Consider the following 12,914-nt stretch of genomic DNA (forward strand, 5'->3'; position numbering starts at 1 on the left):
GGGATAGCATTGGAAATATAAATGAGGAAAATACCTAATTAAAAAAAAGAAAAAATACTGATCATTTTCAACAGATAAATTTGACAACACTAGTTTACTCAACATCAAACATTTTGACAGAATTATCAGTTGAATTTGTTGTATATTTCAATAAGGTCTAAATTTTTCCACATAGCAGTGAATATTTTCCAGTGTGTACTAGAAGTCATTATTTGGGGAATTTTTAAATCTTCATTAACCAGGGTAGAATTTTACAATATATCCTTTGTGATTTTTATCTGTATATCTTCTACTCAGGTCATATAAACAAAATGAACTTATCTTAATATTAAGACACCACCTGTCTTGAAAGCTCCCTGGCTTTCCCCAGACAAAATTTGCAAACCCTGTGGTGTGCTCATTAACATTGAGACCCCGGTAGCCTTTCTTATCATTTTATGACTTCCAGTTTATAAATAAAGGAGAGAGAAATTGACTGGGGAGTTACATAAACAAGTGCTGAGCACCCAGGATTAATTTTGAGGAGCATTCCACAAGCCAAATAAGCATTTCTTTTCATCTCATTTCACAGGCCTTCAAGAGGGAATTGAAAACTAAAGAACCTGTAATCATGAGTACTCTGGAGACTGTGAGAATATTTCTGACAGAGCAGCCTTTGGAAGGACTAGAGAAACTCTACCAGGAGCCCAGAGGTAATTGAATGTGGAACTGTAATAACATATTGATAGAAGGCTCAGTGATGAGAGCACAGCCATCCATGCTTGCTGCCAGAGTCTGTATAGCACTCACACTTCAGGGTTAAACAGAATCAATTCAAATTAAATGTAGGTGTTGAAAAAGAATAGAGAATCACAAACCACCATGCACAATTCTGTTTTCAGTCATAAATAATGCAATCAATGATCAGGTATTTGAATATTTAGAAAATCATAAGCAAAAGAGCTTATCTGTGATAAGAAACTCTATTGTTACAAAGACTGCAAGCTAATTTTCCGTTTAAGCTGACTGAAATAAATTGGAACTGTTCAGCACATGCTAACATTTTTCTCTCTGAAAGCTTAAATGAATCTTGATTTACCTGATTGACAGAAAGTAGAACAGATTCACTAAGGAAGACAGACAGTTTAGCTGGGCTTGACTATATCAAAATTTATGCCAAAGTGTAAAAGAACCATTAATCAGTAAGTTGGCCTCTTGTTAATCTATATTCCTTTCCTTTCTTCTGGTCTGACCTTTTCAACCATGTTTTTTTTTTTTTTTTTTTAACAAAAATGGATGTGGCCTTAAACCTTGTCATATTGCCAATTTAGAACTGCCTCCTGAAGAAAGAGCTCAGAATGTCACTCGGCTCCTACGAAAGCAGGCTGAAGAGGTCAATGCTGAATGGGACAAATTGAACCTGCACTCAGCTGATTGGCAGAGAAAAATAGATGAAGCTCTTGAAAGACTCCAGGAACTTCAGGAAGCTGCCGATGAACTGGACCTCAAGTTGCGCCAAGCTGAGGTGATCAAGGGATCCTGGCAGCCAGTGGGGGATCTCCTCATTGACTCTCTGCAAGATCACCTTGAAAAAGTCAAGGTACTGTGTGCTTTGTTTTGTTCCACAATACTTTGAGAGATCCCAAAAGAGTACTCATCTATGTGTGCTCAGTGTTATCATCACACAAAGTTAAATTATAGGGCCTATAAGCCTTAGAAAGAAAGCCTTTTTTTTTTTTTTTTGCCTCATTTGAAAATCTTTCACCCAGGGTTTCCTCCAAGAAAAGTCAGTGATGTAATCATTTGTCTTTCTCCAGTGATTAAAAAAAATGAAATATTAAGGAGTCTCATTAGCGTGGTAGGTAGTACCTCAGGCCCATAAGATGAAATATTAAAAAGTTACATGAAAAGTAATTTTGATTTTTGCCATTAGGAAATTAATTTATCATAAATAGATAGGTTTTACAGGATTGGTTTGTTGTTTTTTATGGAATTTCTGATTGGTGTGTGTGTGTGTGTGTGTGTGTGTGTGTGTGTGTGTGTGTGCACTTACTATTAGAACAGAATAAAAATATACTTGCCCAATTTGCAACTTTATTCTTAGTAATAATACAGCTAATCTGAAACAAAACAGTGCATTCTCCAGGACTTTTGCTAATTGAAGGGAATTACTTGTAGTAGCTTTACAGTCAGCATTATGTCCTTTTACATTTTCATGTTTTGTATGCCATTCCCCCTTTTCAACCACTGTCATTTTAAAGATTCCTATTAATTTTTACTTATATAGATGACCTACTCACATCCATTAACCAGTCAATGTGTGTGGCATATTATCGACACTGCCTTTAAATATTGAATAAATGAATTAATAATTCTATTATCTACATTTCTGCATCATCCTGACTTTTCCCATTTTAAGATAAAACTCCTTACAAGATATAACGAAGTCTATCTAGTTAGGATAGCTATCTCTCTTCTCCCTATCCCTGGCTTTACTACTCTGTTTTAATGACTCACATGCAGACAAGCCAGCATCTTTATCCTATGCTAACACCAATGGTTCATATTTTCTCATAACTGCCTGCCATTTATTTTCCATCCATCTGAATGATCATACTTTGTATGTCTGATCAATTCTTACTGAACCTTCAAAGCCCAAAGCACATATAATTTATTTATGTAGTCTTCCATAAACATCTACAATGCTCTCAACTTCTACCTAGGGAGTTTCTTTTATTGACACCAAATCTGATACCCCAAAGCTTTGGTAGTGATAGTCTACCAAATTAAATTTATTAATTAAAATTGATTATTAAACGTAGAAGCATCTTTAAAGCCACCATTTCCGTGTTATATTTAACTTACCAGTATTAGCCTTTGTGTTCCTCGTGCTGTAGAGGATTCTCAAGTAGTGGCCAAGTCAGCTAGCTACTTTGAAGACCATTTAATATACACATGCCATCTCAGATCCCTAAGGATGCTTTCAGAAAACTGTCCTCCATTCTCCATTTCTCCTTTTAGGTTTTATAGCTCCATTAGTTTTTTAAAAGTTGTTACTTTGGTCACTACAAATACATGCTTCTGATGGATTTTTCTGATAGTAGTATTTCATTAGCTAATGTGCCCTTTGATTATTGGAAGATGGATAACTCCTAAACTGTATGGAAATGCTAGCCAATCATCTTCATGGTGGTAAATATTATAAATGAAGATGAATAAATACCATGTTCCTATAGGCTATGTGAGTCATTAAGAGAATCCTGGTATCACAAATAAAGCTCCATAAGAATACACACTAGAATAAAAGTTACTTTTCAAATGCCTTTCTGCTTTCAAATTCCATAATTACTGTTGCTTGCTAAGCATTTTTGGGGAATGGGGGGGGTTCGAGACAGGGTTTCTCTATATAGCCCTGGCTGTCCTGGAACTCACTATGTAGACCAGGCTGGCTTCAAACTCAGAAATCCACCTACCACTGCCTCCTGAGTGCCGGGATTAAAGGCATGCGACACCACGGGCGGGTGGATACAGCTGTGACTACTCACTTTACAGGAATAACATAAACAGTTACTGGACTCCATAGGTATTTTATTTTCTTGTAAATGGAAATAAAATAACTGAATCACTAGGTCACCTGCATAGATATGCAAGAGGAACATGTAAAGACTTTCAGAAAGTAGTATAGCTGAAGGAAATATTTACCCTAATGTTTTGTATGTGCTGGGCTACAGCATCAGCCTCGTAAAAAGTGAAAAGAAAGAGAGATTGAAGGAGATGTGGAGGAAGAAGATAAGTATGTAGAGAGATTGATGAGACTGATTTGTTGATTGTGTATTAGTTGGTTCTTTGGCTGATTTATACAGAGTCTCCCTATATTTATCCAGGCTGCCCTTGAACTCTGGAGCTTAAGTGATCCTCCTGCTTCTTTTTTCAAGTAGCTGGGATTGATCTAATAATTTTGAACTCAAGCTCTATGAACAATCTCAAAGTGAAAATGGTTGGGGATCATTTGAGTTTTCTTGCTTTAATCAACCATTGTTTCTCCACGTAGAAAAATGGTACATCCTTCTTGCCCTTAGTTTACTTGATTTTACTGTTTGCTTTTTTTTCCCCTTCCTGGTGGAGTTTGAACTGAGACACTAATATATGCAACCAATACACACATTCAGCCATAACTTTAAACACACCATCGTGTCTACCCCCAATTAAGCTTCCAGGCCTTTATCTTAACATTTCAGAATTTGTTATCTATTTGTATACATTTTGCTTTTGCTTATACAAACTTCTAATGTTACTGGAGAAGTCAAAGGCAGAGCTTCTGTGAGGTTTCCCTATAAAACACGTTTAATGTGATACTTTTTATTACTTCTTGACATTTTAACTGAGTATGATTTCATGGTATATGAAGTGGATTAGAGAGTATATTGAAGCCATTATACCATTGGTATTGATATTCAACATAAATATTAAGAATTTAAAGAAGAAAACTAAAAATTGCATCTTCCTAGAACTTCCAAACTGAGTACTTGTGGCTTACTTTCTTGGAGAAATGTGTCAGAGAAATTCTATCCCAGAATTTTTCATTAAGAAAACAAAGTATATTTCCTCTCAACAAATAATGTGAACTGTGATGGGATGTATTAGAATTTCATTTTTGCTTTGATAAGCAGAAATCATGTAACCATCTTCATATAATTCTACCTTCCTTTACTGTTATTTGCTTCTTTTTTCAAATTTTTATTAGATATTTTCTTCATTTACATTTTAAATGCTATCCCCAAAGTCCCCTATACCCTCCCCACGCCCTGCTCCCCTACCCACCCACTCCCACTTCTTGGCCCTGGTATTCCCCTGTACTGGGGCATATAAAGTTTGCAAGATCAAATGGATCTTTTTGTTTATATTTATCATTGACTTAAAAAACATTATATCCTATCATGGAAGTTTATGAAAATCATGCTTTCTTGCACAATTATAGTATGGGTAGAAGGAATTCCTACAAACAAGACAAGCCTTAATAGTGACATAAACTATATAAGTTTTCTAAGCATCAAGCATCATATGTGGACATAAGTGCACAAGTATACTGACTCGTACTTGCCTATATTAATGTCAGAGTTGATTTTGGAATATATTTCTCAATCACTTTTCTATATTGTTTTTGTGCATGTTTTGTGTTTTTTTCTCTTGTTCTGTCTTATCTTGCCTTGAGACAGAACTTGAACCTGAACCTGGTCAATTGGCTAGAATAGATGGCCAGCCAGTTCCTAGCCTCTACCAGACTACATCTCACAGGGTTATAGGCATGCATTGATTGCTATGGCCAGCTTTTATGTGGATGCAAAGGATCCAAACTCAGGTTCTCATATTTGTGCAGCAGGAACTTTATATATAGTTACCTTACTGGTTTCCAAATGTTATCTTTGAAATGAAGTAAAGATTTACTGCCTAGAATAGTGTGGGAAATTTTATCGATAGGCTGCTCAGTTCTATGAACTTCAAGCAAAAAAATAAAAATACTTTAGGTAGGCTTTTGTTGTTCTTGCTCTTATTATGGTAAACAAAATTATATATTGAGCCTTTGATCAAAAAGGAAAAATAAACAAAATAAATAATCCTTCATAAAACTAGATTAAATATGGAACCAATGCTTCTTACATCAATACAAAGCACATACTGGTATTGTTAAAAAGCACATAATTTGGCCTTTAATGTCTGAGAAAATTTCTATTAAAAGGCATATAATACAGGCTCACTGTACACTTTAAAAGTATACCAATGGAAAGGTCAGTGCTGGCTTTATTTGAGCTTATAAAGTAAAGTACAAATTACTCATCTAAAAAATGCCTACCAAATTATTTGTTCAATGTGAAATTAATTGTAAGTTAGTGTTGCTAGGAGAGCTTATTACTTGTTCCCATGTTGCCCCTCTCACTTCCTGCTTTGTTTGTAAAGCTAAAAGCAAATTACTTAGAACAACAATGTCAAATGTGTTTCTTTACTCAAAGCATCTGAGTTTAGATAGCACTGTGTATGTGTGTTTTTAAAGTCTCTGCCTCAACTTGGGCAAATAGAACCTTCGTTTACCATGCTATTCCCATCTTGTCTTTGAAACTTCTGAAAAGGCTGAGCAGAGTAATTGTTTCAGACATCTGTTTAGCATACTTTGAAGTGCATATAAGTCCTTTTTCAGTTTCATTTGAACCCCAGCTGTCTTCACCAAAGTCTATAATCAATCTGAATTAAGTTGTCCTACTTCTCCTAATAAGTCTCTTATTAAGTTCTGCATCAACCTCTTAGGGAGACTTAAAAGCTAATTCATGTAGAATTGCCATTTTGTACTAATTCATTTGTCAGCTTTCCAAACTCCAGCAGAAACAATTGCAAAGACTATTAATTTGGCTCTTCATAAACAACTTATATAAATGTAGGATACGTTGGTACTAAGCAAACAATTTAAAACAGTGGGTGGGAGAAAATGAGTTGATGACATTTTCTTCTTTGACTGTTTTGTGGTGCCTTCAACTTCATAAGCATAAAGACATTGATTTAATAGGCGAAACATCCTTCTGCTTTTACTTTCATAAAGAAAATAATTACTGAGTAACCCTTGCTTAACAAGAAAAAAGGGATTTACAACAGTTGGAAAAGGAACATGTTCTTTGCTTATTGAATTTATTTTAATTTGGATTTCTTTGTGTCCTTCTGATGGACTGTGATAAAAGAAGGAGCTAGAATTGGTTGCCATTCTTATTGCATTCAATTAACACTGTACAGCTACTCTTCTGGTCATGGGATATTTAAAAGAACATGGATTATCAAAATATTCTGCTAATAGGCTCATCTGATATTATTCAACTGAAGATATGTTTAATTCAATAATAAAGATTTCTCCAAAGAATACAATCTTTCTTATTTGAAAACAGCATATGAAAATCTGATCCTTTAGTATGCCAATCCTGTTTACTGAGGATTTATTCCAGAAGCTTTGTATGTGGTTGATAATTACAAATCCTCAAGCATCTTAGATAATACAATATTCAGAAATACTTAACTAATGCATTCTGAATTAAAGGATTTACAACATAATTCATTCATAACATTTATATTGTGGTTAAAACCTATACCAAGAGAAATCTTCCTTCATTAGAGAATATGACTAATTTATTTCCTAAGGAAAATTATATTGAAGATTGTATTAGTAGCATCTCAGCTTATCTGAGAATATTATTTGGCCTCAAGCTAAAGAAACAAGAATTTTTGTTAGCTTGTAAATATAGGTACATATACTATAGTATATTAACTAACAGAGGTTATAAAGGGTGTTATTTATTTTACTAAAATTCATATTTCCGTTGAAAGTATAATCACCCAACCATTATACATTTCTAATTCTCATTGTTATCTACCAAAATGGTAACACATTTTGTGCTATAATCATGTTATTTTATTATCATAAATCAAACAAGAAATTATATTAAAACAAAGAGCGTAAGTAGTGGGCTTCTGTTTTCTCCTTTCCGTGTTCCAGAACAATTTTCAAATTTCAAATTATTAGGCCTTTTACCACCTTCTATTTACTAAGTTACTCATAGAATTGAGTCATTTGTTTTTGGTAAACCTGTTTTATGGGTATCATTAGAATATATGTAGCTATAAACTAATAAAACTGTCTTGTTTTAATGGTGCCTAAGAAAATATATTTTCTTTCATAATAAGATATTCTTCATACTATAATAACATTTACAGTAGGTTTTCCTATTAAAGACATCTTTCAAAAGGACTGCTTCTAATACATTTCTATTTCAGTTCCCCAACATTTAAGGCACAACCTAATACTTCCTTCTTCCACCCACTTACTTCCTTTTGTTATGACCATGAAGTGTCTTTAGTGGTTCCTGCATTATTTTTTAAAGATCATGTTAGTTTCAAGGTCTTCACTTAGGAAATGTTTGTCATATTTTTTAATGTGAAGAAGCTGTTATTCCCAAATCTTAAGTGCATTCACCTATAAATACGAAAGCATCCTTTGAAAACTCAAACTGAAGGATTACATCATTTATGGAGAAATCGTTTCTTCCCACCAGCTTCATTCACTTGCTGCAAATGCACAAAGAGTTGGCTATTATTATCACTTCAGATTTATCTTTTACTCTTTCACGTGGTAATTATAATGCAAAATTTTCATGACTCTGTAATTTTGAATATGTATTCTTTAGGGCTTTTATTAACAGTCCCTTAATAACCTGAACTTTCTATTCTAAGTTCCCCAGAAGCAGGTCCCTGGAGATGAGGTCAAGGAACACAAGATGTATAGAGGGTCTCCTTTCTGGTGACGCCTATATGGGACTTAGGGGATGCATAACCGATGGGAAGAAAGTTTCAATCAAATGTGAGATCTCAGACAACACCTGGCTCTATGTCCTAGTCAGAGAGAGAAAGAGAGAGAGAGAGAGAGAGAGAGAGAGAGAGAGAGAGAGAGAGAGAGAGAGAGAGAGAGAGCGCTACAAGTCACAAAGCAGAATCGCCTCTTTTTTGTTTTCATCCCAAATGCTGCCCACCCTCGCAGAGTTCCTTAAGTCTCTGCTTCACCTCTGAGAGGATAGCCCATCCCCCCTCATATCCTCCAACCTAATGCATCAAGTCCCTGAAGGATTAGATACATCCTCTCCCATTGAGATCAGACATGGTAGCTCCCTACTGTATATGTGCTGAGGGCCTCAGACCAGCCTATGTATGCTCTTGGGTTAGTGGCTCAGTATCTAGGAGCTCCCAGGGGTCCAGATCCAAATAATTTGATGCTGTTGGTCTTCCTGTGGGGTTTCCATCCCTTTCAATTCCTTCAAACCTTCCCTTAACTTTTCCACAGGGGTCTCCAACCTCCATCCAATGTTTGTCTGTGGGTATCTGCCTCTGTTTCAGTCCCAGTGGAGGTATAGTGATACCAACCCAACTACAAAACTGGACTGGAAATTGGTCCTGTCTAAAAGCAATGCAGGGACAAAGATGGAGCAGAGACTGAAGGAATGGCCAAACAGTGACCAGCCCATTTAAAGACCCATCCCATAGGCAGACACCAGTCCCTCACACTATTAATGATGTTATGTTGTGCTTGCAGAAAGGAGTCTAGCATGGCTGTCCTCTGAGAGGATCTACCCAGGAGCTGACTGAGACAGAATCACCACTTTGTACCCAAGCCAGTCACTGATTGTACCACTGAATGTGCATTGATAAAAATGTATCAGCTACCTCTGAGGTAGCACAAACCCTTCTTTGGAGCATTTTTCACAGTATCTCTCCTACTTGTGGTGTTTTCAGCTAACAGTGTGTGCCAGTGAGGGGAAAATTGGAAGGAGATATACACAGTTGGCATGTAGGTTCTGTTATCAACAAACTGTTGATCATGATCCACCATAAGTAGTAGATTATGCTCTAAATGGTTATTTCCTAGCTTATGGAACTGCCATCAGCAGTAGTTCCTGCCTTTGAGAAATCAGGCATCAATGACACATTAGTAGTCAAGCATCAGAGTATCTTTGGGTTGCCCACGTCAGATCAAGTGTCCAAGTGGTGTGGCCTAGTAATGTGCTCAGTTTCTGTCTTTCAATGTGGGTTTTTGAATAATGGGTTTATTATATGATGCAAAAATTCTTTACAAGTAGTAAAAATGTCCCTTTTATGGAAATGTCACCCTCTCTCTGCCCCATATTCAGCTACCTATCTGATACAGTAGTAGGATGTAAGAATTAATGACAACTAATAATGTGATAATTATTTGTAAGAAAATGACATCAAAGTGAATAGGATTTCATAGTTACAGAATCTATAAATATCTGGGAAATCATGTCTACAGTTTCTCATTAAGAATGCCATGAACATTCTAAAGCAGTGGTTCTCGTTATTATTGTATGCAATGGAATCATTTGTAATGATAGTAGCAACATAAATAGGAGACCCACTTCTCTAAAATTTCTGGCTCCAGAGGTATACAGCAGGCACGGATTCTCCCTTTCTAACCCCTTCCTAGGTGATAGTGACACTCATCTGGACACATATTTTGAGAACCACTGCTTAATAACAGTACTACACATAAACTTACTTGTAGTGAGTTTTAACTAAAGAATCTCCTGAATTTTCATTATGTTTTAAATAATATAGAGATGTTTCTTCCACTGTTTACAAACATTGCTAAAATTAGTTCTTTTGCATTTCTTATAATAAAAAAGTTACAGAAATATTTTTTACACAAAACAATTTTATTGAACAATTTTAACAATGTGTTGATAGTCATAAGTAATGTCATTTGTTAGTTTTCTTATTCACCATTACTTAGAACATTTAACTTAAGTATCAGTACAGACATATGTCCTATTGGAATAATTGATATAGTATGGGTAGAAATAGTCATTTCACTCATGAACCTTGAAATAAATGATGATCTATGCATCTCTCAATCTTTTTGTGAAATGTACTCACAGTTATTTATGCCAACTTTCTTATTGGTATTTTAATGATATCAGTATGAATAATTTTAGGGTTACTTCAATTTACCTATGATATAATTAATCTTTTTAGTACTGACTCACATTGAAGTTAAAATATACAATCCCATAATTTTTTATTTTTATAACTGTCTAATACATTGTCAATGACAACAATAAATTCTGTACTTCATTTTCTGCCAAAATACTGACTGAAAGCAAGTATGTTATAGTTTCTGAAATCTAGGGCATTCAGAGCAGTTGACACTATTCAACAGTCTCTCAATAAGACCTGCTTGTTAGATATGAATAGCTGATAGCTTTCCCAGGAGTTTTATTCATGATAAACTTACATTGTCAACTTACTGAGGTACTATATTCAGAATGGACAGTACATATTTACATATAAAACTAAACATACACATAGGGAGAAAATAAATACCCACTGTGAGGGGTAAGAAGGAATCATAACTGTAGTGATTGACAAAAAGGATTTTTTTCCAAAAGCAGTGCAACAGTAAACCATATTAGATACCAATTGCAGTCTTAGGAATTATTGCATAGGTGAGTGGTTTATGGGATAAATATGATTTTTAAGTCTTTAAATTTGTTTTAAGGTTAAGTGAGAAATATTAAAAACAAAATTCTCTGTTGTTCTGACATTTTAAAGAATGAAGGCTTCTACATCAAAGGAATTTGAGTTATTATCAATACAATTGAAATAGGGTATAACCAAGTAAGATGCTCATTCAATAACTGAATTAGTTGAATTATCAACAGTAAAACATTTAAAGAAGCACTGATTTTTTTTATTGTTTTTAAAAATTGATCCACATATTATTGTTAGGCTTTTTGCTTGTAAACTTTATTATTTATTAAGTTTCCACAGTATTTTCAGTCCCAAACTGTCAAACTCTCTTAATCAGAATGATTCTGGAACACTGAAAAATTAGATTTCTATTTTCTTTTAAATAATTGATTGTCATGGGGAATATATTTTCTTTGTTGTATTTAGAGCCTGCAAGTCCTGTTTAAGACATGATTGTTTTCATAATTTTTCTTCTCTACAATTCTGTATCATTATAGATTCAGTAAACTCATTTATAATTTTACCTATCAAAAATTCAAATTTTATCATCATGATCTTAATGTGACATGAGCAAATTAGTGAACAGAAGGAATTTAATTTAAAGGCAATTTATTAAAAAGTGATTAAATTGAAACAAAACTAAATAAGGGCCATTAGCAATATGCTGATGTGGTTTTTAGAAGCAATGTCAAACTACCTCTCATTTGCTTTTATTTATTTATTTTCCTACCTTGAAGCAATTTAACCCAATTTGAAATTATACATTGCTATTAAACTAAAACATACCAAATATAATTAAGTAATTTTCATTCAGTTGCCATTTAAGTCTTTTCTCTGTCTGTACTCAAGAAGGCTAGTTGGATGACATGTACCTGCCTCTCCCATAGTTTGCCTCTTGGCTATTGAGATTCACATATTTCTAGTAAGAGAAGGAATTATTTTGACCTACAAACACACAATACTAGAATTATCATAAGAGTTATGTGGTGTTTTCTACTCATCCAATATACAGTAAAATGAAAGGAATGTGGGCTAATAATGTATGGGATCCCATTCCCTAGACAAAGAGTAAGAGAATTAGCCTCCCAGGCATGAGTCCTCTTGCGGGTTGTTCATTGCTGAGCGGTCAGCTCTGAAACCATACACACATAAAACACCAAAATTGATTCAGCAGGATGTGTGTGTGTGTGTGTGTGCATGTGTGTGTATTTGTGCATGTAAAAATAATAATTGAAGCAAAAAAGAAATTATCAACTTGATAGTTGGGAAACATGAGAGAGAACACATCAACATATAGTCTTTTGTTCTTGTTAGTTTACAGGCCTTTGGAATGCCCTTGATATTTTGTTTTAAAGGTCAAAGGAAGGCATCTCTATGGCTGCTTGAGTGACTCAACTGACATGTTTCTGTAAGCTTAGTATGTATGACCAGGCTTAAAGAAGTTTCACCTAAATGACACAAAACCTGATGGATTCTTAAAGAAAATTTTTTTTTTTAAGATTTCATATATTTTTCAAACAAATCATAGTCTCTTTCACATACAACACAGCATCTTATGGAAATATTTTTGAAGACAATAATCATATTCATACTTGGAAGAAGATAACAAGGAAATGTATTAATATTTAAGTATAACAGATTTTAGTTGAGTATGTTCTACTATTTTAATAAGTATATTTGATAAATTTTTTTCTTTAAAAATATATGAATACCGCCACAGGATTTTGAGACTTCTGGTGAGTGGAACACAGCTTCTGCTCCAGTCCAATCGCGCGGGACCTGAGACTGCTTTGGTTGGGGAGGCAGAAATCCGGCCTGAGTAGGGCCACAAGCCTCTTCCGGTCTGACCAGCACTGGGGTAGCTA

General features: G+C 34.6%; 1 protein-coding gene across 4 annotated transcripts in view; it reads left to right on the forward strand.

Annotated features, from left to right (window-relative positions):
- Positions 1–12,914, forward strand: part of Dmd (dystrophin) — a 2,293,239-nt gene that overhangs the window by 1,897,665 nt on the left and 382,660 nt on the right. For all 4 annotated transcript variants that reach the window (XM_029473189.1, XM_021152893.1, XM_029473188.1 and 1 more), the window contains exons 58-59: positions 572–692; positions 1,311–1,579. In XM_029473189.1, coding sequence (XP_029329049.1) covers positions 572–692; positions 1,311–1,579 — 390 coding nt within the window. The remainder of the gene's footprint in view (positions 1–571; positions 693–1,310; positions 1,580–12,914) is intronic.

The sequence above is a fragment of the Mus caroli genome, chromosome X (genome assembly GCF_900094665.2).
Source record: "Mus caroli chromosome X, CAROLI_EIJ_v1.1, whole genome shotgun sequence".
NCBI classification, from domain to species: Eukaryota; Metazoa; Chordata; class Mammalia; order Rodentia; family Muridae; genus Mus; species Mus caroli.